Source organism: Colobus angolensis, unplaced genomic scaffold (genome assembly GCF_000951035.1).
Source record: "Colobus angolensis palliatus isolate OR3802 unplaced genomic scaffold, Cang.pa_1.0 Scaffold42, whole genome shotgun sequence".
Classification (NCBI taxonomy): Eukaryota; Metazoa; Chordata; class Mammalia; order Primates; family Cercopithecidae; genus Colobus; species Colobus angolensis.
This window is the reverse complement of record NW_012117599.1, coordinates 3,517,671-3,543,835: the sequence shown is the minus strand read 5'-3', so window position 1 is coordinate 3,543,835 and position 26,165 is coordinate 3,517,671. Positions and strand designations below refer to the sequence as shown.

Sequence of the window (26,165 nt, the reverse complement as noted above, 5' to 3'; positions counted from 1 at the left end):
TTAATAGGTTAATCAATATAGTCACTTTTTTTCCTACTGAAACTAGCTGGTTTCATACTGGATTTAATGTGTCGAATAGTACCTTTCATTAAAACTAGGAAGAAGAATTCAAGTAAGGTTTTAAAATCTGTTTTTGTGAAAGTTATTTGTAGTATATTAATTCAGCAGATATTTATTGACCGTGTAGTAAATGCCAAGCACTGTGCTTCAGAACTGGATGGATATTTAGAGCTTATAGATTCCAATGAATTCTTTATGGGAAAAATAATTGAAAAGTTTTTTGGGTTTTTCTTCAGCCATGAGAAATACTCTATTTTATTTCTTCTTTGGTACTATCTGAAGTGAAAATAAAAAAACAAACAAAAAACACCTAAAGGGCTGTTAATATTCTAGATTTTTTCTAGTTACCTTGCTACTTTTGCAAAGAATGATCTTTTGTCAAATCAGAATATAAAGTCTGTGGTTTAATTTTCAGGGTTTTTTTTCATTGTCAATATTCAATATAAGAATTTCCTGGCTGGGTGAGGTGGCTCAAGCCTGTAATCCCAGCACTTTGGGAGGTCGAGGCAGGCGGATCACGAGGTCAGGAGGTCGAGACCATCCTGGCTAACACGGTGAAACCCCGTCTCTACTAAAAATACGAAAAGAAATTAGCCGGGCGTGGTGGCGGGCGCCTGTAGTCCCAGCTACTCCAGAGGCTGAGACAGGAGAATGGCGTGAACCTGGGAAGCCGCGCTTGCAGCGAGCCGAGATTGCGCCACTGCACTCCAACCTGGGCAACGGAGTGAGACCCCATCTAAAAAAAAAAAAGTTTCCTGTTTCTAAAGAGAGAAATACCAAACAAAGTGTGTACCACTAAGAAAATGTTGAAATGAAAAAATTGTTTTAACCCAAAAGTCAGACATTATTAACTTAAAATTTTTTTCCTGCTTTAGAAATCACATCGGTAAGAAGATTGAAACAGAAAAGGAAGTCAGAGTCAATGGCGTGAGCAGTTGGAATGAAGAAGACGGAAATAATGATTTCAGTTTTGTGGATCTGGAACACACCTCTCCGGGAAGGAAACAGAATGGAATTCCTCATCCCAGAGGCAGCACTGCCATTTTTAATGGACACACTTCTAGCTCTAATGGTGCCTTAAAGACACAGGATTGCTTGGTGCCCATGGTCAACAGTGTTGCCAGCAGGCTTTCTCCAGCCTCTTCCCAGGAGGAGGAGAAGGCTGAGAAGAGCAGCACTGATTTCAGAGACTGCACTCTGCAGCAGTTGCAGCAAAGCACCAGAAACACAGATGCTTTGTGGAATCCACACAGAACTACTTCTTTCTCGTTATCACCTTTGCACAGTAACACTAAAATCAATGGTGCTCACCACTCCACTGTTCAGGGGCCTTCAAGCACAAAAAGCACTTCTTCCCTATCTGCTCTTAGCAAGGCAGCACCTTCAGTGCCATCCAGACCTTCAGACTGCAGTTTTATTTCCAACTTCTATTCTCATTCAAGACTGCATCACATATCAATGTGGAAGTGTGAATTGACTGAGTTTGTCAATACCCTACAAAGACAAAGTAATGGTATCTTTCCAGGAAGGGAAAAGTTAAAAAAAATGAAAACAGGCAGGTCTGCACTTGTTGTAACTGACACAGGTAGATACTTGCTAAAATTGTTTTCTTAAGACACAGTCACGCTTGATCATTTTGCTCTTACGCTATTATTGGTATTTCTGGTCAATACGAAGTTTTCATAATATAAAAGTCTCAGAATGTCAAGTCCTGTAATCTACAGTAAGCATAACATTATAGAAAGCTTATTTATTAAAATGTTTTTAAAACAATTAGATTTATTTGTGGCTGACTGAAAATTTTCAGAGAATTTAAACAGTAAGATGGTTGGGATTCTGAGCATTCATTCCTCATGTAGACCTTATCAGTTGGTGAAGTCTTGAACTGTGTTAATATAACATCTATCCAGTGCTTAAACTCCTGTAAGAATGCAATTGGTTTGATAAGTCATTGTTAATTTCTAGAAGCTTGCATCATAATGATTTTTTAAATCAATTTTGACATAGAGCTGTTATAAGTAACAGTGGTAAACTTTCAGTGAGGTTATTTGACATCTAAGTGCATTGGTTCATTGTATTTTGAATTTTAATACTTGTTATCAAAAACAAATGCAAACACAGTAGCCGACTGTGTTTCTGTGCCAGTCATAAATTAGTGTCTGGTTTAAAGTTTTAGTTCCTTTTACAGATGATAGGATTTTTTTATGGGGAGAGACCTCAGAGATTAATACTATCCTTTAATTTATAGCTGTGGAAACTGAGGTATAGGGAGAAGCTCATGGTTCTGTCCTAGACAGTGATAGAGACTCTATGTGGGGTGTTTTCTGTTATGTTTTACTGGGTTTGATGTATTCCTACGTACTTTTAGTCAAAAAATGCTTTTTGGAATTTAGGAAATATTTCAGAATAATATAGATATTAGATTATCCTTACATCATGTCTTGGCCTTGTTACCTGAACGTTATTTAATTCTGAATGCTTCAAAGAACTATGATTAATTAGTTCTATGAATGGGAATAAAATGAGAAATTTTGTTATTGTGTGAAAGCATTTGGTAGATAATTGGCTTATGCATTCTGTACTACTTGAATGTTTAAAAGCGTTATTTTGAGTTGCTTGCATTATGTTTATGTGATACTTTGAAAAATACTTCTATATAGCAGAATTGTGATTATTTTATGAATCATTTGAGATAATATAGAGGGTAGTAAGGAAGTACCTGGCTTTGGACTTAGATAGTGTAGCATGAATCTGAGTCCTTACTCTGCCACTCTTATGCTGCAGGACTATGGACAAGTTAGTTCACCTCTCTGAGTCTTAGTTTTCTTTATGAGGAGAAGTGATAGATAGTCCACGATGTTTGCCTCGTGGGGTTGTGAGCTTAAGAATACATGAGCAGGCTGGGCACAGTGGCTCATGCCTGTAATTCCCACACTTTGGGAGGCTGAGGCAGGAGGATTGCTTGAGCCCAGGAGTTCAAGACCAACCTGGGCAACACAGTGAGACCCTGTCTCTATCAAAAAGAAAAAAAATTAGCTGGGCGTGGTGGCACGGGCCTGTGGTCCCAGCTACTTGGGAGGCGGAGGCGGGAGGATTGTTTGAGCCCTGGAGGTTGAGGCTGCAGATTCCACCACTGCACTTGAGACGGGGCAACACAGTGAGATCCTATCTCAAAAAAAAAAAGTAGTAGTGGGGAGAACTAGGTACATGCTATCACAGGCACAGTTGGGTAAATGGAGTGGTCCAAAACTGTTAGGGAATATCTGTTTTTGGAAGCCTATTATAAAGACTAACCCTTAGTACTAATATTTTTAAGCCTGAGAAAAACTCCTTTATGAGATCAGAACTTTTTACAAGCTCAGGGTTCTTATTTCCAGAACTTGTGTATCTTAGAGGACCAGAGGAAAAGGCGAAGGATGAGACAGATAATAGAAGAAAGCTCTACTTGTGCCTAGATTAGGGTTAAAATGACCCTGATGAATCTCAGTGTAGCATAGGATGATTAGAAGCTTTTGTCCTTAGGTGAGGACACTCGCCTTTATCTCCTTAAATGTGGTCTGTGTCGTTCAGCTCTGATCTTTAATAGTACTTAATGGCATAAGGGTAAAAATTTACAGATTCATGTTTCATAGACTGTTTTTCAAGTACTTAGAACAGCAACATGGTAGTTTAAAGGCTCAGAAATCAGACTGCTTGGGACAGAATCACAGCTCAACCACTTAATAATAGGCTGTGTGACTTAAACTTGTAGTCTACAGAATGGAGATGATACGATTACCTACCTCATAGTTGTGAGAATTTAAATAAATACATACATGTAAACCTCTTAATAGCAGTGCCTGACACCTACCAAGCACTGGATAATAGTAGCCATTTTTATTGTTGTTATTTTATCCAGGCGTGTTTGTAGATTGCATGGAATAATGATCATCAAGATAACTTTTACTTAGCTTCATGTAACTAAATGTATGCCAACACCTTTGTATTTTTATAAAATAATCAGCACAATGAAATAATTTTAAGATGTACTTTTTGACAAACTAATTAGAGACTTAATTAAATTTGGCTTCTCTTGAGGTGATAGCAATAATCTGTAGTCAATTCTGGTTTTTTAAAAAGACTCCATTCTGGGTGTAAGCATGTTTTAAATATAGTTTCTAAAATTAACTAGACCTGATGTTTTAAATAATAAAAATTAGTTTGGGGTTTGAATGCTGTCTTTTTCCTTCTAGGAGAGATGTCAGTATTGAATTCTCCCAGACATCAGAGCTGTATAATGCATGTTGATATGGATTGCTTCTTTGTATCAGTGGGTATACGAAATAGACCAGATCTCAAAGGTCTGTATTCTTGCTTACGTTTTAAGAAAATTGATATATTGTTGTAAATATATATTCAAAGAGATTACAAAATCTTTTTAAAAAAATATTGTGATTTTTCTTGGGAACATCAGTTTTTCCAAATTTTCTGTATTCGATTATCACGGAAGGTATAGAGGAATTAGAGTTTTTCTTTCTCCCTGTAGAGATCTTCAGGGAACAATATTCATCTTCCGCTGAAGGGTATGTCATCGAAGACTAATGTAGGCAGGGTCTGTATTGGGCATTTTCTAAATTTGTATTTGTATTCCTTGTTAATGAATGGAAATTTTATGGTGGCTCTTGTCTGTGAGACTTGGGTCATTATGCTTTCTCTTTTGAGCAAGTAACTTGATTAACTGTCCTGATGCCCATGAACATCCCAGCGTTTTGATTGTAGGATAATTTTGCATTATTGAATATTGCTAAAATATGTTAAGTCGTGTGGACAGTCTTTGTCTTAGTGAAATTGCAGATGTTTCTGAACTAGTCAGTACTTTAAAAAGCATACATTCTGGGTTTTCCAGTGTTTGCCTCTGTTTGAAAGAGACAACTTAATGTTTTCTTCCCTTAAATAAGGAATCACTGTGGCACAGAAGCTGCTGTGTTAAAACCAGGACTTTATTTTTGTCATGGGTAGTGGTTCCTCAGCTCTGAAAGGAATTTTTAGAATGTTAAATAATTGATTTTCATAGAGTAACTTTTTAATGCATTGTTGATTTTATTTTATTTCTTGGTCCTCAAAATAATGCATTCAGTAAATATATATTTATCCATGCTGTTGGTTTACAAATTTAGAGTAATCTTGTAACTTAACACACATACAAAAGGACATGAGACAGGAAAGTAAGTTTATACTAAAGCAAAAATTGAGGGGCTGTATGCTCATGTTTGATAATGTGGTAGGTCAGATTGTGATTCCGATGTGTATGTATTTAGTTTCTGTTGCTGTAAAATTGAGAGAGAAGTATAGATGTTAACTCTAGAAATACAAAAAAGTATGCTTAGTGTTTCTTTCCCCACCACTTAACGTCTGAATCTAGAGTCTTGAGTTGCCTGTTTTCTACAATACGAAATCAAACAAAAACCCTGGAAGGCTGAGTTGACTGCTGCTTTCAGGCTGAAAAAATGTATCAAAATGGTCACAAATAATTGGCTTTTTTGGAAGTGCTGAGAAACTTAGATGACATTTACATGGTGATTGATAGTCTTTAAAGTATTAGCTTCTTTAAGGATTAATGTCTAAGTAAAGGTAAAGAAAAAAAAGGCATGTTTTAAAAATCCTTTGAAAAATTTTTGCTTACATGTTGTTAACATTCCTGTACCCATATACAGAAATAATTTAATATTTTCCTCACAGGCAAACCAGTGGCTGTTACAAGTAACAGAGGCACAGGAAGGGCACCTTTACGTCCTGGCGCTAACCCCCAGCTGGAGTGGCAGTATTACCAGAATAAAATCCTGAAAGGCAAAGCAGGTACAAATGAGCTATCTTTGAAGTCTTAGTGCTCCTGTGGACGGCTTCTGGATTTTGCTATTGGCATGGTTGTTACAGAAATGAGAGCAGAGTTGTAGCAATTAGCTTTTTCATTCAGGGCTTTTAAGGATATCACTGTTAGGTTTTGTTGAATTGGAGGGTGACATTTTCCTGAAATAGAGAGTGAAGAATGTTTTACAAGATATGATTGATTTGCTTTGTATAAATTTAGATTGGGGATAAAAATCATGGGCATAATTTAAAGAAGCCTCTGTCTATTGTGAGAGTTAATTACTGGTCATTTGGTTATTGCATCACAGTAAGAATGTTAAAGTTTGTGGTGTTCAAGATATTTGTGTGAGGAAGTAGGATAACAAACAGTAGAACTTTTAATTTATTGGAATTAAAAGTGAACACCAGTAATCATTCTCCATATCCTTTAGTGAACCTATTTGTTATGAGATATAACCTTGTTGCCTCTCTTGGATATTAATAAGCAAAATCGTAAGTTGTACTAGTCATGATACTTATTAAGATTTTCATGTGTCTTTTACTGTCTTCCCCTGAGTAAATTCGCTGAGAAATGTTTTCTTAGAAATTAAATTTTTAAAATAATTGATTTGTTTTCTCATGGTGTTTTTGCAAAGCCAAAGAGAATTTTTTTAATTAGTTTCTCAGAAATATATTACCCAGAAAGTAGTCAGAAGTTAGGTATACAGTGAAATGGAAAGCATGCAGTTTAGTTTTATTGCAGTTATTTCAGTGCCCTTGTTGTCAGTTATAAAACGTTAGGCTGACTTGTCACAATGACTCCAATGAAATTAAGGCGAAAGGAAAGCCAGCGAACATCTCTGAGGACCTTTTTTGGGATTAGAGTCTTTTTGTTGGTTTTGATCATCTGTTCATGTGGTCTTAAGTACAAAAGAACATAATTGTAGATACATGTTTACGCTTTGTGTGTACATTTATTTCCAAGTTTTATAAATGTTTTCTTGGTCTTCAAATCTTTGCAGAGATTTTTGAGATTCTAGAATTCTGTGTGTCATGAGTAGGTGTGGAGTAGCTGTTACTGAACTTGACATTTAGTTGTATTATGGTATAGGTAGTGTAAGTATTGGTAGTATGGTTTTTGTGGTAGGTTGGTTTTTCTTTTTGTATTTTCTATGTGCTATTAAACAGGTGAAATCTTAAGTTCTAGAAAATAAGAAATAAATAGCTTAAGGAAGTACACAATACTTGTCATATATTAGGCATTTATGAAATACTAAAGAATGTTGAAAGAAGAAAAACCACCATGTATATACGTGCAGTAGCATCTTCAGTGCTCAGAGTCTCTCTGGTGGGTAGTCTTGTTACACACGTCCTTTTATCGGCAGTCTACATTTAAAATTTTGACCTTGACAAGCTCACATTCCTTAGGAGTAGCAGAGAGCTAGTTCTCTTTTGTCTTTTCTTCTGTTACAATCTTACTATAAATGGTTTATTAACACAATACTGTCATTGGTTACTTAATTGTCTTCATCAGTTTAGTCACCTAATTTTTACAACGTTTTAATGACCTTCTATAATCACATCCCTTTCACATCTAAATGTGGGTGGTAAACCAGAAGGGAAATATTGGGAGAAATATTTAAATTTCACTTGCCATTGAAAACTGTCAAAAGGAGATTGTCCTGTCACTAGAAAAGGTGATATGACAGTTTGTATTTTGTACTCTTACTCTAACTTGATGTCATTTACTTTTATATCCTAAGCCTTTTCGTGCATTAGGAGCTCACCAGAATATTTGCTACATATAAAATGAATAGATTATCCTTTATTATAAAATTTGATTACAACTAAGCTTGTGCTCAGAACTTTTTTCAATGCTTTTGTTCCTCTTTGCTTGTTATTCCCTGATCTTTCTTTCTCTGGGTCATTATCAGACATGGCACCAAATAGAAAAATATTGAGGATCGGTTTAGGAATTAGAATCTTTGGCTTCTGTGCACTAGCTTTGAAAAAAAAAAAAAAGATCAGTCTAATGTTTGGCTTATATGTCTAGACAACGTATGAGGACAAATAGCATCCTTAGTCCTTTTTGAAACTTGAGTTTCTTAGTTGTCATATCCAAAAGCTCTTTAATTAGACCAGTGCAACCAGGGTATCTCATCCATCCATGACTTCTTTTGGAGGCTGCTTCCTGAGCAACGCTCAGTAGTGGCACTTCTCATTGATGATCTCATTGTTTGGAACAATTTATGCTCCAAATTTCATGGTTGGGGCCTTTTACCCCTTCCTGGATTTCCAGGATACAGATGTTTTCTGTCCCATCGACAGCTTCAGTTTTCATTCTAAAGAACAACAGTTTTAAAAATCGTATTAGTCATAGATTTATTCTCAGCGATTTCTTTTTCACAGACTTGGGTCCTGGCCTCTGATTTCTCCAACCGTTTCTCCACATTCTCCATGTGCCCGTCTAGTTTGTCAAGTTTTGATGAGCAGTTCTCTACTTTGCCCTCCAGTGAGGACAGTGTGTCCCTGCATTTCCCTGAATCTCACATGAAGCAACTCACTCCGCTCGTGGAGGGACCCACGCATTCTGCTGCACTGTGGAACAGGTCAGCCAGCCCAGTGGAGAGGAACACGATGGTGCTGCCTCTCAGGCCAGGGCATTGGGGGCGCATGGACCACAGAGACTGTTCTCTCCTCAAGCATAAGTTTTCTGTTATTTTCAAGACAGTATCTTAGATAATAGCCCCTCAGCTATCAAAGTCAGGTAATTCTCCAACTTGTAAGGCATAACTCATGGTTACACCATGGTTACAAGACCGTTGGTTGTGGCTGTTCAAGCTTCAGCACTCCTTTTTTTGGGGTCTAGTAGCACCCTCTGTTGAAGAGTGATACTGACAGTCCTGAAATTCTTACAGTTTTTCAGCTTAGATGAATGGACTATTAAAATTTATATTTAGCCTTTTAAAACCGTCCAGAGACACTGGGTAGTCTGCTTGGGATTCTGTCTTTAATTTGTAATAGTATAGCTAGCATATGTTACTCATATGTCAGAAACTATAGCTCACATTACACACTCTGCTGTTTTGAAGCAAGTAGGATTTGACCCCACTGAGATGCCAATCAGTTTGATTTGCATTTATGCTGTATATATATGGTTGCTGAAATCCAGAAATGCTTGTATGGGTTGCATAGTTAGATGAAAGATGTTGATGATTACTAGTCAAACCAGGAAGAGTTGTTTAAGCCCATGAAGCCAGAGACTTTGCCAGTTTTCCTGGTGGTGCATTAACTTGGCTGACTTTTCACAGAACAGTAAATCTGAAATAAACAGAAGAGAAATGCTGGGTTTGTTAGTTATGTATTGTTACAGTGTACTCACAATAGATTTGTCTGGAATAGCTGAAGTGATATATTTTGGATTTGTTTTACTAATGGTATTTTTGTTTATAATAGTAGAGATGTGGCTGAGATTGTGGTTTTAGAATGTGGGTTTTTTTTTTTTCTTTTTTTTCTTTTTTACAGCTTACTCTTCTTGGAACCTAATAGTAGTATCCCAAGAGACCTACGATGAAGTTGTGTTTTAATTTATTTCTTAATTACTAGTGAAGCTAAAGGTGGGAAAGGAAGTAAAGTGGCATGCAGCCAGTAGGCTCTCCAGATTGTGTGCTTTTGTATTCTTGTGTAAAGTTGTAAACTTGGTTCGGATATTAAGAGATGTTGGTAAGCCACACTGAGCTCCAGTTGTGTTTCCTGAAGCATCGATACTCTGATCACACTTGAATGTTTTTAAGTGAACATGCATTATTAAACCAAAATACAGTTACCTGTAGCAGGGGGTAATGTGATGTGTGTTCAAAAGAAAAAGCTTGAATTTAGGATGCAACCTCTTCATGGTGTGTGACCTACTAAATTATTGTTTGATCAGATGGATGGTAGGAATTCCATGTTTGTTGTACATGTTAATTAGCTTTAAGTTTTGCAGATAGTTCTTTTAGGAAACAGCACAAATATTCAGAGAAATTTATATTTTTCATTAACTTTTCCCCATTACCGAGAGCTGTAATGGTTAGTCCTTGTAAGGTTATAGGAGGGAGTTCATCTCCCTGATCACTTCTCATCCATGTCCACCACCTCAAGGGACTGTGTTATAGGATATTCTATATTTATCTTCTGGTGTATTTAAAAAAAAAAAAAAAAGAAAAACTCCCAGGACACTTTGAATTTATATAAGTTTTTATCTGCTGATGAAGAGTATAATGGAAGCAAACCATTTTAGAGTTACAGAGTTTTCTTTTATTAGATAAGGAGATAATGCCAATAGAGATAACTGTATTTGGAATTTACTAAACATTTTTATATGAAAGTAATGGAAAACAAATTTATTGAAAAAGTTAGGGAAAATCAGTTTATAATATATAACCATTAATTTTTTTTAATTCTTAAAGCAGATATACCAGATTCATCACTGTGGGAGAATCCAGATTCTGCACAAGCAAATGGAATTGATTCTGTTTTGTCAAAGGCTGAAATTGCATCTTGTAGTTATGAGGCCAGGTATGTAGAAGTTATAATTCTTAATGAATAATTTGGTTAATTATTTTTATATAATTTTTTGAACTGTAATCTTTTGAAGTGGATTCAGACCTGCCAGTCAGGCTAGTGATTTAAACGTTACAGACGTGTTATGGAAATAAATGGTTTTAGCCTTAATCATTTCATTTATGCCCCCCACAACCCCTCACCAGTGCTAGATAACTTTAAACAAACAGCTTAGTAGTTCCCTGATGAGAACCAATAGGTCCTGTAGTAGGAACCAAAAGAAATTGGGGATTGTCATTTTTATTGTCTTTTGAAGCATGAAATAAAAGAATTAGATTGTTTTTGAATGGAAGAGGACTTTAATATTTATTTACTCTAATCTTGTTTTTATTGCTAAGAAAACTCTCTTGTAATCTGTTCTTCCTGATACTCAGTTTTTTTTAATGTTAAAACCCAATTGCCTATTCAATTGTAAGTAATTTAATTATTAGCATTCCTAATATTTCTTCACTTAAAAGTGGTAATAGTGTTGTCAGCTTGTTAGCACCAACTTTTTGAATAGGTTTTTATCTTATAGTGATCTGAAACCATAATTATAATTGGCTGTTTCAGTGTAGGAAGAAACATACATACATATATAATTCCTTATAATTTAAAAAATCTTTTTGAAATAATTGGAATAGTTGTAAAAGTAGAGGGAGTAATAATTAAAAAGAGAAGTCTTAATTTTTTTTTTTCCCTGTTGACCGAACACAGACATTTTTACCTATATAACACAGCAAGCCCTTACACATAGCCGGCAAGTGTTAAAGTATTCAATAATTTCAAAACGAAACAAGTCTTAGATCAGTTACATTTTTTTTGTTTTTTTTTTTTGAGATGGAGTCTCGCTCTGTCGTCCAGGCTGGAGTGCAGTGGCACCATCTCAGCTCATTGCAAGCTCTGCCTTCAGGGTTCACGCCATTCTCCTGCCTCAGCCTCCCTAGTAGCTGGGACTACAGGTGCCCACCACCACGCCCAGCTAATTTTTTTGTATTTTTTTAGTAGAGACAGGGTTTCACCTTGTTAGGCAGGATGGTCTCGATCTCCTGGCCTCGTGATCCACCCGCCTCAGCCTCCCAAAGTGCTGGGATTACAGGCATGAGCCACTGCGCCCGGCCCAGTTACATCTTTTTAATCTTGATTCAAAGTTGTGGCTATTCAAGCATCTAATCTGAAAAAAAGATATTTGAGCTCAGCATCGTCTAATCATAATAGTTTTTTTTAATTTGCTAATTATTTTATTTAAAGTATATTTAAGTAAAAGCATTAAGTTTAAACATGCATGCTTATATTTTAAATTGTTTTCCATTCATGACATGCCAAACTTTTCCTCCCAGGCTAACTTTGCCTTTCTCATAAACAGAATTATGTTCTAATGGTTTTCATTGTCACTTGATGCTGTGGCCAAGGAACTGAAACTCACTTTAAATGATAATTAAGTCAAATACAAATACGTTTTGAATTGTTATACTGCTTTTTATATTAGCACAGGCACTCTAGAGCTGAGTTTATGTTGTGCTCAGTAGGCTAGTCTCTTTTTTCCTACTAAATTATTGAATGGTGGCCTGGACTTCAGATGGCTAGACAGTTACGTGTAGTATCTGGAGGGTGTGATGAAGCCCAGAAATATTCCCAGTCCTTGAATTTCGCTAGTTGGTAAAATGCAAGCTCCATTTACCCTTGCTAGGTTGCCTCTGTAGGGTCTCCCTTTATACCTTCATACCCAGTCCCCACCAAGATGAATGCTGGCTGGGAAGCAGGACTGCCTCCAGGTGAAAGTGTCACCAGCTCTGGTGGCTTTGGACTCCAGGAGCCACAATTGTGTCTAGGCACTAGGCGTCTGTTGGGTCTTTGGATGGTGCGTTTTTATTTATCCACGGATGGTGACTGTCAAGCTTCATGCCTTGCAAAATAATTGGGGTGACAATATATGATGACAGAATACTATATAGTGAGCCATTCAAGTGCCACTTAAGTGCAGATGTTTAAGAAGATCCATAAAGTGTTGAAAATGAATTTAACTTGAAGAAGAAAAATGCAACCATGAGATTTTTGTCCCTTAATTGTAATTTTCTGTTTTCTAGAAGACTATTCCTAATGAAAGTTTCTAGAAAATAGTTTCTGGATACTTGTTTTGTGGCCATCCAACGGGTTATATTTTCCTTATCTGAGGAAAAATTTTTTAACAGGTACAAGTAGTTGCATAAGAGAAATGTTTCTGAGTTTGGAGTGGGGGCTAGATTATGGGGATGATCTGCTCAGTTTTATGCACTGGTGAGTTTTCACTATACATAGCCTAGTAATGGGGCCAGCAAAGGATAGAATGTGAATACGAAATGGTGGAAATATAAGGTAGCATGTGTATATGTGGGTCACAGTTTGCACTGCTGTTAGTAGTTGGCCTATACTTACAGTAGAGAGCAAACTTTTGATGGAATAAATGAGAAGAAGGCAGATTGTACATGAATAGGTAATGATACACAGGTATCCTAGAATCATAGATTTTTAAAGTCAAATAAGTTCTGAACCCCATTTTCATGTGCTTTTGTAAGGACCCACTACCTTTCTTACTTTATGGATGTATTTTAGTATGTAGAATGGACAGTGATAGTGGTTTGATGGCAATTTTTTTTTTCCTCCTGGAGACGAAGTCTTGCTCTGTTGCCCAGGCTGGAGTGCAATGGTCCTTGCTTGGCTCACTGCAACCCCTGCCTCCCAGGTTGAAGCAATTCTCCTGCCTCAGCCTCCCAAGTAGCTGGGATTACAGGCTCCCGCCACCACGCCTAGCTAATTTTTGTATTTTTAGTAGAGGTAGGGTTTCACCATCTTGGCCAGGGTGGTCTTGAACTCCTGACCTCGTGATCCGCTCGCCTTGGCCTCCCAAAGTGCTGGGATTACAGGCGTGAGCCACCGCAGCCGGCCAGCAAGTTTTTAATATTGTTGAAAACAATGCCAAATACAGCTGTCTGAACAAAGCATATTGCAGACAGAATATGTCCTCTGTGCTTTAAACATGGGAATAAGCTGTTTTTGCAGCATACACTTAATGCAGTTTTGGTAATTTGTCCTGCATGGGATTTTAGTTGTAATAGATGAGTCATGGTAATGAAGAGTCACTTTGGACTTTGTTATAATTGTCTTTACTGATTTATTTTCTATGGAACAAACCTCATTTCCCAGCCATCTTCAAGGTATTTGGCTTCCCTTAGTATGGCAAATCTAAGGCAAGCCAAAGGAAAAAGGTTTTCCTTTTTTGTTTTTAACTTCCTTATAGTGTCTAATGGCTTTTAAACAGTTTTCTCTGGGTACATTTTACATGAGTACCTAAGTAGATGTACCATAATTTACTAAGTAATGTGTCTCAGAAAATTTTTGCATAAATAAATGCTTTGAAAATGAAAATATTGTAAATATAAGAACATGATCTTTACAGGGATTATAAACACATTTTTTTTCTTTTTTTTTTTTGAGACAGAGTTTCACTCTTGTTGCCCAGGCTGAGGTACAGTGGCACAATCTTGGCTCACTGCTACCTCCACCTCCCAGGTTCCAGGGATTCTCCTGCCTCAGCCTCCTGAGTAGCTGGGATTACAGGTGCGTGTCACCACGCCCAGCTAATTTTTTTGTATTTTTAGTAGAAACAGGATTTCACCATGTTGGCCAGGCTGGTCTCAAACTCCTGACCTCAGGTGATCCATCCACCTTGGCCTCCCAAAGTGCTGGGATTTCAGGCGTGTGCCATTACGCCTAGACTATAAACATATTTGGTTTTTTTTTTGAGATGGAGTTTTGCTCTTGTTGCCCAGGCTGGAGTGCAGTGGTGTGATCTCGGCTCACCGCAACCTCCACCTCCCAGGTTCAAGCGATTCTCCTGCCTCAGCCTCCCGAGTAGCTGGAATCACAGGCATGCGCCACCACTCCTGGCTAATTTTTAATTTTTATTAGAGACAGGGTTTCTCCATGTTGGTCAGGGTGGTCTCGAACTCCCCACCTCAGCCACCCAAAGTGCTGGGATTACAGGCATGAGCCACCGTGCCCAGCCTTATAAACACATTTAAAAAAAATGAGTTATCTTTAATTTGTAAACTCAGCTTTTACATGCTGAATCTATATATCTGGCATAATTATTACCTGAAGTTTACCCTTTTCAACACTAGACCTTTTTTCTGCTTTGTTTCTGATAACGTTTCTAAACTATTCTATGTTTCTATATATATGTCTAAACTGTTAGGTGTCTACTTTCCTGCATTAGTGGACAAAGCTTGTTGACCATAGGTCATCGTTTCTAGGCGAGTGCAGGGTCGTCCCCATGGACATCATGGAGTTTGCTTTATTTGCCATCCTGTACCCAGCACCTCGCTGAGTCCTCGACACATTAAGAATTGTTTTCTTTACAACTCTTGTCATTTACCTTCCACTTAGGTATTTCTTATCTACTAGGGACTTAGCACTGAGGCCATTTATAATATTACTATTTTTATAAACATAAAAAGTGCATGTGATTTTGCATCTACCGCTGAGTAACTTGGAGGAGAGGACTCTTCCTTCTTGGCTCTCAGAGTCTGAATGTTGGGAGGGTGCCAGAGGCCTGTGACTAATTGGCGATTGTTTGTATATGTGTTTCTTAAAATGGGCACGTCTTCATGCTGTGTAGTTAGTAAATGTTTATTGAACAGATACATCGAATGACCATTATCGTATTATATAATAATATGTAATTTAGTGAAACATTGCTTTATTATTTTGCTTATTTTTACTCTAATTTTTTTTCTTGATTCTTTACAGAGTGATAAAATAGAATTTTACTAATTATGTATAGTTCCATAATTATAGTTTTGTGGTGAATGCTCCAGATATCAAAGGTAATGTGGGGCATTGAGACACACAGATTTAAAATTTACCATTTTCAATTAGGTCCCTCAAAGTTCTGGAACCCTGGCTCGTGCCCAGAGTGATGTCCTACCATGTACAATGCTGTTGGCATCTCAACCACTGTGGAGCCACTTCAGGAGCATGGAATTGGTCAATTGGGAATTGGGTGGTAATAGGATGAGTACATTTTGTCTGTTTGTCACATAGCACTGTTTTGTGTAGTTCTTTTGTTTATATTCTTTGTCTTTGGGGGATGAACCCTGGCCAAACTGTGCCGTGTATTAGGGAAGAAAACCTCTTTTTGACAGCATATTCCTGCTCTGTGGTGGTTGTGATATCACCAGCATATGGCATGCTGGCATCTCTGCAAAGGGGCCAGAGGTATGAGTTTTATGAGAAAGCTTCAGATACAGACAAGAGCCAAACCTGGTCTTTTAATGACATGGTTGGCACATCTACATGTGTCATGTTTGCACTGTTCAGACAGTTGTGACTTTATTTGGGGGGAAAACAAGCCTGTAAATTTTAATGCCTATCTTTAATCCCTATTGAGAATGGAGTTCAGTGGAAATTATAAATTAGTGGCATGGGGAGATATCAACATATTTGATAAATATTTGGTAAATATTTGAGTTTTAAACTTCCTAGAATAACTCCATTTGTGTTTTGTTCTCTCTCTAGGCAACTTGGCATTAAGAACGGAATGTTTTTTGGGCATGCTAAACAACTATGTCCCAGTCTTCAAGCTGTCCCATACGATTTTCATGCATATAAGGAAGTCGCACGAACATTGTATGAAACATTGGCAAGGTACAGTGTATCAAATTGTCATTTTGTGTTTGTTTTCCTTCTCTTAGCTAATAGTAAAGATAGTTCAATGTTTCTTTAGGATTGTCGGGATCACTTTTGTTAGACTTTTCTCTCTCAGGAGCCGCTCCTCAGCATCCCAGGTTGAGACCTTCTTTCTTTGGGCAGTTTCCAGGTAGCTCAATCTCAAAGGATAGTTTTGTATTGCCAGAATTGTTCATGTGCTTCCTTGGTTGATGTAAGATCTGATTATTCACTTTCGTTACTTCTGGTCTGTGGTTCTGGTTTTCTTCCCATGGAACCAGATAGATGAAGGATGGAATTTTTTAACCTGGTTATTCTCTTTTATTTCATTTTAATTATGGTTTTGTTCAAACTTAGAACTGATGAGTTGATAACAAGTGGAGACACTTTAAAACCTTTAACTTCTTAAAATCATTGGATATGCCAAGAGTTAGTTTTCATAAAAGTGGGTCTTTATTAATAGTTTCAAAATAGTTGATGAGTTGGCTTGAGAAAAGGTGATTAATGTTAAAAATATTTAAAATTGTGGATGTATTTAAAAGTATTTAAAAATGTAGATATATTTAATATTAACTCAGAACTGAAATTTGTTAAAAGTATAACCAGCCTATGTATGCTGTAAACCAGGGATCAGCATAGTTTTCTGAAGGGAGCCAGATAAAGTTTCTGTCACTCAACAGAAGTACTCCATTCTGTGTTGTGAATGGAAAGCAGCCACGGGAAATGTATATGAATGGGCTTTGTGTAGTTCCAGTAAAAATGCATTTACTAGATGATAGGCCAACGTTTGTCAACTCCTGGGCAGTATTAATGTTCCAAGAGATAGACTTCTTGCCTCTGTCTTCACCTCTGCCTCTTCCTTTTTATGCATTACTTTGAACACCAGTACTGCTAAGTACAGGTGACTGCTAGATGCTGCTAGTCTCAGAAAGGAATATCTAATCCTTGCCCTTGTGGGAGCTTGCTTTAGTAGGAGAGAGAGAAAATGTAAAGGAACTGATTGTTTCCTGGCATCAGTGTATAGGAGGGAGTGCTGATGAATGATAAGCCACTTATTATAGCTATCCTATTAACACAAAGAGAACACACTAATTAACTTTCCAGGTATAAGTTGGGTAACTAAATAAATAAATCCCAAATACAGGAATGTTGGTATTGTCAAGTGGAATGTGCTTTAAATCCTCTTTGAAAGGTGAAGTCAGTGGTAGCATCCAAATGAGGGCTAGATAGGGATGGGTGACTGAGGTGAGTACTGTGGTGGTCCTGTGTCCTGCGTATTGAAGCCCTAGAGCAAACCATCAGCCTGTGCCTGAGGTTAGGAGGATGTGAGAGAGAGCTGTGACCATACTCCTACAGTCACATGCACACCGTCCTGGTAGAAGGCTGGAGACGGTTTCAGTGGCATGTTTCTATTCTCAGGGGAAAAATATCCAGTGTTGTTATTCTACCACCCTTGGGAAATTCTGTCTCAGCTTCATATTCTCCCTGCCCCAGGGCAACTTTCACTCTGAAGCAGAATACCTCATACCAGGCATACCCTTCTGTTCTTAAAAATGTCACAGTTTAAGCCTAAGCAAAACATACCTATTTCTTTAATATAGAGAGATTATTTCTTAATAGAGATATTAATCTGATTGTAATCTGCCTATAGTAAGGTGTAGGTGAGAGATGAGGACCGCCCTCCTAATGTACATTACCAAGTGGATTATGAAAGACATAGTTTTGATCCTTAGGCCTCTTAGGTTTCCTCCCATTTTCGGTCCAGTTCTATTTCGTGGTTTCTTAGTCCTTATATTACTGTGGGGGCCACATAGGAACTCTTGTATTCCTTTTTCTTTTCTCTAATTACAACAAATCCTTTTTGTGGATAGATCCTATGAGATGATTTTCTAAAAGATGCAGAGAGGGTTGGGATGACTGGCCACTTTTTCCTTCTGTATTCTAGGCCTGCTACAGTGAATGGAATTTAGCTGATATTTTTGTTTTAGGAGAGCGGGAATTACTTATTTGACTGATTTGTCTCATTTTTCTGTTCCTTAAAGGAGTCTCATAAACCATTAGATTAAATGTTTTGACAGTTCAAATTCACTCACCAGTTTTCAACTTTTCAAAGGTTTATAGAAGTATTGTCAGTATAGAGAAACTGAAATAATAATTTATGCTGTATTTTTGTTTTTTTGTGTTTAAATTTTTTTTTGTTATTTTACGCAAACATTTTCGTATCCTATATGCTGTATTTTGGTAGTTAATAAGGAGAAAGAGAACACACTAATTAACTTTGTAGTTAAAAGTTGGGTGACTAAAATGGTACTTCAGGCAATTCATTTAAAATGCCTTGTGAGGAAGTAGAAAAAAGATAGGGTAAGAAGCCTTTATTTTGCAACACTGGGTCTACTAGATGGTGGTTGTGGCTGTGATTCGTTGCCTTTGCTCTGTGTTGATAGCTACACTCATAACATTGAAGCTGTCAGCTGTGATGAAGCACTGGTGGACATCACCGAAATCCTTGCAGAGACCAAACTTACTCCTGATGAATTTGCAAATGCTGTTCGTATGGAAATCAAAGACCAGACGAAGTGTGCTGCCTCTGTTGGAATGGGTTAGTATCTAGCTTATCTTGTACTCAAAAGAGTTGCTTTAAGATTCTTGAATATCAGTTAATTTTAAGGAGTTTTTGTTTTTATTAGCTTCCTCTCACTTGTAAAAGTTTTTAGCATTGCTTGCAATTGTGTGATACATGAGATAAGTGTTGGAAATATAAGTAAGTGGTTGATAATCTTCACAGTAAATAAGTTGGAATATTTCTTACTTGTTCTTAAAAGGTTAGAAAGGTTTAATTCAACATTTGTAAACAATTTTTTTCCCCCAAAAGTGAACGGAAGTTGTATTTAAAGCTAGGTGGTGGTATGGGTTTAGAGTTACATGTTAAGTCTGAGTCTTGTTACTCTCTGCACCTTAGCCTCCCGGCACATGGAGCTGTTCCTGTCTTCACTCAATTCTAGAAGTCACCCTGACTCCAAGCGCTCTCAGTAACTATTCAGTCTCTCCTCCATCTGCATCCATGCCCTCTTTAAGCCTTGCATTTTGTTTCCGCAGCTACTCCCAATACTTACCCTGCTCTTGTTGATTCTTGCAGCCGTGTCCTCTGGAACTCTCTCTTTCATACTTAAGCTTCCCCGAGTCATCTCTTCCTTTCTTAACCCACTCATTACCTTCTGGCGAGATACCCCTTTTCTTGCCATTCTGTTACTAGAGCCAGTTTGTCGCTGCCATACTCAGTATACCACAGGCTTGGAAGGTAAAGTTAACTTTGTCTTAGCTTGCCATTGTCACTTTCAACTATTATTCCTCCATCTTCATCCAAAAACTCTTCTTCCTCCAAAGTTCCCTGTCTCCTTTGTACCCATGAAATTTACTGATGACTGAGTGGTGATGCGGAGAGGCTAATGCCATTGAAAGAAGAATTTGTTACTTCCGTTTCCCGAGAGGAGGGGGCATACCATGCTACGCAGGACTACTGGGCAAGCACCAGGGTGGTTAGGAGACAGAAGCAGAAGGAGTGGTGGAACGAAAGCCTAGGCTCCAGAGCCTTTGTTAGCGTTTTTTTGTTTGTTTGTTTTCAGAAAGGCAAGGCAGGGCTGAGGAAACACTTTAGGAGTGGCTCGTTTGAGTAATTCTGGTGGGCTGTGGGCCATAGGGTCATCCCTAGTTGCCTGGTAGCTGGCCCTGGGACAGTTTGGGGCAGGAGGTGGTTAGGTTGCATATGACAAGTGTGCTTCCAAGTAAGAGGCTTACTGTCTTTAGAAATGAGCCAGCCCTGGGAGGGCAGTCTCTCCCCAGCCAGCAGGATTGTAAAGATTTCAAAACACCACAAGATACAGAAAATAAAAAGTATGATTAATACATTCCCAGCATTCCTACAGCTACTGGCTGGCTTACCTTTTACCCCCTGGTGTTGACCCACAGACGTTGGTAACATTTCAGTTAGGAATTCTGTATTCCATTGTCAGGCGCAGTTTTATTTTTTTGTTTTTAATTGTCCTTAATTTTCATTTATAAGTGATCATATGAATCCATTCTTTTAAGTTCAAGCATATGTAGTGCCAAAGTCCCACTTTATATTTCCGCTCCTCAGTTCCTTCCCTTCCCCTGAACTCACTACTTCTGTCATTTTGGTGTGGCTTCCCAGAACTTGCCCTCTTCATGAACCTCTGTATTTACTTTAGGAAAGTGTATAGTTTTTACATAAGTCTTCTGTAAAACAAAGATATGTCCTCAGTGTAAGTCTTCTCTGTGTCTGGAGATTTTCGTATTCACAGAGAAGCCCACCTAGCAGCTGAGCCCTGCAGATCCCTGCCCCTTCCTCAGGGCTTGGTGCCCTTTTCCTTCACCTCTTCTGTGGCCCCTGCCCACACTCACACCGTGAACCTTACTGCCTGTCTCTGCGTTTTGAAGACTCTTCTACCCTCAGTTCCTGCTGGTTCTTTGGTCTTTCTGGTTTCCCCAGCCCAATAGCACTCTTTTATTCTCGTTTCCCTCCAAGTCCTGGCTCCTGTGGTTGGGAACATGAACTACTCTTTGATCGTGGCCTTCACTTCCTACAAATACCCACTCTTAGGATCAGGACTGCTCATGCCTGTAATCCCAGCACTTTGGGAGGCGGAGGCAAGTGGATCATGAGGTCAGGAGAGCCAGACCATCCTGGCTAACATGGTGAAACCCCGTCTCTACTAAAAATATGAAAAAATTAGCCGGGCGTGGTGGCGGCGCCTGTAGTCCCAGTTACTCAGGAGGCTGAAGCAGGAGAACGGCGTGAGCCCGGGAGGCGGAGCTTGCAGTGAGCCGAGATTGTACCACTGCACTCCAGCCTGGGCGACAGAGAGAGACTCCGTCTCAAAAACAAAACAAAACAAAAAAAAAATAAGATCAGGATTGCTTTCTCCATTCCTGCTTCTGGGTAGATGCTGGAATGGCACTTGTGTTAGAGCAGAGAGAAACCTCTGTCCCGGTACTCTACTGGTTACACTCTGAAATGCTTAGCAGAATTCTACAGCTTATTTAAAATAATCAAAATTTATTTTCATTGTTTTTAGAAACTTGATAGATAACCTGTATGAAAAGATCTTTGTTGGGAAATTTAAGGAATAATTGTGACTATTTCTTGGATGACTTTTTTTTTTTTTTTAAACAGGTTCTAATATTCTCCTGGCTAGAATGGCAACTAGAAAAGCAAAACCAGATGGGCAGTACCACCTAAAACCAGAAGAAGTAGATGATTTTATCAGAGGTCAGCTAGTTACTAATCTACCAGGTAAATACAAATATTTTAACAATACTTTTATTACAGGCATTATAAGTCCTTTTCATGTCTATAATGTAGAACTATGAGACCTCTTTTTGCCTAGACATGAATATTATAAAAATTTTTAAGTCTTACTGAGTGCCATGAAAAACAAAATTTGGAATTCTGCGTTGAATATCCCTTCAAATGATTTGTCAGGACCCTAATGTTACATTTTTGTTTTGCTTCTAATGGGTTTTACTTTAGGCATTTCTCAAGTAGCAAGATTCTAAGAAACAATGTTAAAAGAGTGGATGATGGGCCGGGCACGGTGGCTCAAGCCTGTAATCCCAGCACTTTGGGAGGCCGAGACGGGCGGATCACGAGGTCAGGAGATCGAGACCATCCCGGCTAACACGGTGAAACCCCGTCTCTACTAAAAATACAAAAAAAAACTAGCCGGGCGAGGTGGCGGGCGCCTGTAGTCCCAGCTACTCGGGAGGCTGAGGCAGGAGAATGGCGTAAACCCAGGAAGCGGAGCTTGCAGTGAGCTGAGATCTGGCCACTGCACTCCGGTCCGGGCAACAGAGCGAGACTCCGCCTCAAAAAAAAAAAAAAAGGGGATGATGAAATTGACTTTCAGTCCTTTAAAAAAATGATTATTGAAATAGTTGACTCCTGGGACAAAGATAAAAGTTTTGAGCATTGATTCTCCTATTTCATGCTGCAGGACTAGCGACATGTTTCTGAGTTTATTAAACACGTAGTTTAAAAGTAAAGCAGCATGTGTGTGAGCTATAGTAGGAAAAAGGAAGCCTACAGAAGGATTGTATTTTCAATGGACCTACTCACGGAAGAAAACCTTCCATCTTAACCTTTCTCACCTAAGGGACAGGATGTTGAATTATTTCATATTTTTGTGTAGTTACTTATTTATTATAAAGTGCCTGTGTCAGCTTTGTAAAGTCTTCATCTTCATTTATAGTGAAAGTTTTAAAATTCATTTGTTAAAAGTAGATTTAGTGGCATTTTTAGATGCCTATTTTTTTTTTTTTGAGACGGAGTCTCGCTCTGCCACCCAGGCTGGAGTGCAGTGGCCGGATCTCAGCTCACTGCAAGCTCCGCCTCCCGGGTTCACACCATTCTCCTGCCTCAGCCTCCCGAGTAGCTGGGACTACAGGCGCCCGCCACGTCGTCCGGCTAGTTTTTTGTATTTTTAGTAGAGACGGGGTTTCACCGTGTTAGCCAGGATGGTCTCGATCTCCTGACCTCGTGATCCGCCCGTCTCGGCCTCCCAAAGTGCTGGGATTACAGGCTTGAGCCACCGCGCCTGGCCTTAGATGCCTATTTTTAAGCCTAATAAAAATGTCCGAACCAACTTAGAAGTTTCTGTTAACAGGCTATAAATATTAAATGACAGAAATGGGATTTTATGGTAGGTTAGATTTAAAGCTTCCTGACCCCCTTAGTATATAACTTAAAATGATGTATTAGTGTCAGAAACATATAATATGACATTTTTGATGGTTAGTTTTACATTTAATTTGAGAATACTTTATAAAATCAAACTAGCAGATTATCTTAGTAGACAGCACGGTTTGAACAGTTTTAATAAGAAATCTTACTGCAGTTTTCTGTAAGAAGGAACTGGTATATTTAAAGCTGCATGTAAATTTTGAGTTTTAAGTTTATTACACTAGCCATCTCTATTAGTTTTCTAGGGGTGCCATAACAGAGTACCACAGACTGGGGGGCATAAACTACAGAAATGCGTTGTCTCACAGCTCTGGAGACTGGAAGTTCAAGATCAAGGTGTCAGCAGGGTTGGCTCCTTCTGAGGCCTCTCCTTGGCTTGTAGGTGACCCCCCTCTCCCTATGTCTTCACATGGCCTTCCCCATATGCATGTCTCCGTCGTGATCTCTTTTGAGGATACCGGTCATGTTGGATTAGGCGCATCCATATGACCTTGTTTTATCTTAATTACCCCTTTAAAGATTCTGTGTCCAAATACAGTCAGTCACACTGGCTGGGCGTGGTGGCTCACACCTGTAATCTCAGCACTGTGGGAGGCCAAGGCGGGTGGATCACTTGAGGCCAGGAGCTCAAGACCAGCCTGGCCAACATGGTGAAACCCTGTCTCTACTAAAAATACAAAAAAATTAGCCAGGGTAGTCCCAGCTACTCGGGAGGCTGAGGCACAAGAGTCGCTTGAGCCCGAGAGGCAGAGGTTGCAGTGAGCCAAGATCGCACCACGGCACTCCAGCACGGGTGACAGAGTGAGACTGTGCTGAAAAAACAAAACACAACAAAAGAAAAACAAAAACAAATGAAGCACTGGGGTTAGGACTTCAGTCATTTGGGGAAGACACAATTTAGTCCAAAACACCATCTTTAAATTGAACGCTTTTTGTAGTTTTCTTTGTGGTGGTGGTGGTATTGTTTTTTAATAGAAATAGGGACGTTTTAGCTACTTGACCTAGTAATCCTACTTCATTTGCTTCATGGCTGGAAAGACTTTATTTCTTGAAGGGCAAGTGTGAAGTTACATGTCCTGGCCAAGCTGAGGCACAGCCTTGAATTTCCTAAGGGATATTTGAAAGGGCAGCAGAGCTGGCCTTCTCTTCTTCAGAGCCAGGGCCTGCATCGCTCACGGTGGTCCGTGTGGTTTTCGTAAAATCCCCAAATCCTTAACCTGACTGTTACAGAACATTTCAGGTCTGTAAAATATCTGCCTTCTCCATTGTTACTCCTGTCCTGAAGTGTGTTCCACAGATTAGAAGCTGTTCCTTTAAAAAGGGGTTTCATACACGAGAGGGAACCTTCTGTGGTGGAGGGGTTTGTACAGTGAAAGACCTGAGAATTACTTTAGGAAAGAACCCTGTTTATCTTTGATAAAGACTAGTAATTTCTCAAAGATATTTGGTGATAAATTTATAGTACCTATTTATATCTTATGGAACATGCTTTGGGGAACTTGGTCCTGTAACCAATAACCAGGAGAAATTCAGTGGTAACTTGCCCCATCTCTAACCTCTTTAGTCCCTTGTACCCGTAAATGTTTAGCGACCACATATGTGCTGCGCACAGTAATACACAATTAGAATAGCTACATAAGAAGGAAAAATACAATAAAGTTTTTGCTTTAGGAGACTATGATCTGGTGACCTCATGAAAGAAAGGATGGACCCCAACGACTGTTACAGTTTGAAGAACCATTTCTACTTCTTCTTTGGATCTTTGCAGGGCTTTTCACCCTTGCATGCACTCTTGAATGAAGGACCCTCTGCACCTCATTCAGCTTTTGCTGGGTTTGTGCATCCAGCATATGAATTCCATCTCTGTCCCATTTTCAGAGAGCCACCATGATCACGTAGGTGTTCATAAAATCTGCACTAATACAGTAGCTACTTAGCCAAATGAAGCTAGTACAGTTTAAAGTTGAATAAAACTACCAATTCAGTTCCTCACTTGCCGTGGCCACATTTCAGGTGCTCAGTGGTCACATGGAGCAAGGTTCTCCTGTGTTGGATAGCAGACGAGAACATTTCCATCATTGCAGAAAGTTCCATTGAACAGCACTCGTGTAGATGGTGAAAACTTTATTCTTTGAAGTTTACTCCTCTGTGTCTGTATTGGATAGCCAAGTTCTGGATGCCAAGGAGGGAACATTCTTGGCCACTTTTAACCTAGGGTAGTAGTTCCCCTTCAAGGACAGACGCCAGGTCTTTGTCCCAGTTGCTTGACCAGGAACCTCCTTCACTCTTTCTTCTCTTTGAGATTTGGTTCTAAAGGAGCGTATTTTCCTTCACCTTCTCCTTAATAGGTGGCTGCACTGTTTGGGCCTGGAGCCCCCCTTACTTTGTCCATAGAGTTGCCATCTTTCCCTTATAAAAACCTACTTAATTGACGCATTTAGTTAAAACTAGCAGCCTTCTTCAAGGTTTTGGTCCTGGCTCCAAGTTTAATTTTCCCACCCGCGCTCAGTAGGAGTTGGAGGTACACCACAGCCCCTGCCTCCCTCCCCCACCTCCAGTTCAGGCCATTTCATTCCATCAGATGAGCTTGCATGGAGAAGAGCTGCGCTGCTTTCATAGAGGGACGTCCACTTAGATTAGATTCATTATGGTTAACTTGGTGATGTTTAATAGAGCCTTTCCTTGGCACCTGTAGTGCCTAATAATTTTGTTCTAGTATACTCAGGATACTCTAAAATTTTACACTATGGGTTTCTGCCCACGCCCATCCACCCCAACACACACACACACACTGACACAACCCAGGATGATGCTTGTCTCTTGCTGACCTTGCAAGTGCCTGAGAACAGATTGGTTCCCCACAACTGTAAGGGAAAGATCATGGTCAGATTATGGGAGTGGGAAGTGGGGCAACAATGGGAGGGAAAAAAGAGAGAAAGTCTTCCCTGATGTTGAGAAGTCTTATGACAAAAAAGAAATACAAAAAGGGCAAATAGAAGAAAAAAGCCTTTCCTAAAAGCAAATAGCTGTGCCAAGTGTCTACCTTTGACCAACCAAGTATGTAATTTGTCTATTCCCTTGTGTTTCTCCTCCCCATTTTGAAAAGCACTTAGGTTTCACTTAAAATTTTACCTTTTGCTGAATGGCACTTCTCTGGAGGAAATTTTTTTTTTTTAATTGTTAACTTGGGGTCTTTGGTATTTACTTGCCTTTTGTTCTGGCTTGGACTTTAAAA

At 38.9% G+C, this 26,165-nt stretch overlaps 1 protein-coding gene across 2 annotated transcripts in view; it reads left to right on the top strand.

The window, feature by feature from the left end:
• Positions 1 to 26,165, top strand: part of REV1 (REV1, polymerase (DNA directed)) — a 64,641-nt gene that overhangs the window by 24,585 nt on the left and 13,891 nt on the right. Inside the window, exons 5-11 of one of the 2 annotated variants that reach the window (XM_011956570.1) lie at positions 936 to 1,645; positions 4,293 to 4,400; positions 5,779 to 5,895; positions 10,338 to 10,443; positions 16,024 to 16,152; positions 18,618 to 18,772; positions 21,365 to 21,484. In XM_011956570.1, the coding sequence (XP_011811960.1) occupies positions 936 to 1,645; positions 4,293 to 4,400; positions 5,779 to 5,895; positions 10,338 to 10,443; positions 16,024 to 16,152; positions 18,618 to 18,772; positions 21,365 to 21,484 (1,445 nt within the window). Of the gene's footprint in view, positions 1 to 935; positions 1,646 to 4,292; positions 4,401 to 5,778; positions 5,896 to 10,334; positions 10,444 to 16,023; positions 16,153 to 18,617; positions 18,773 to 21,364; positions 21,485 to 26,165 lie in introns of both variants that reach the window. The other variant, XM_011956569.1, reaches the window with a different exon arrangement.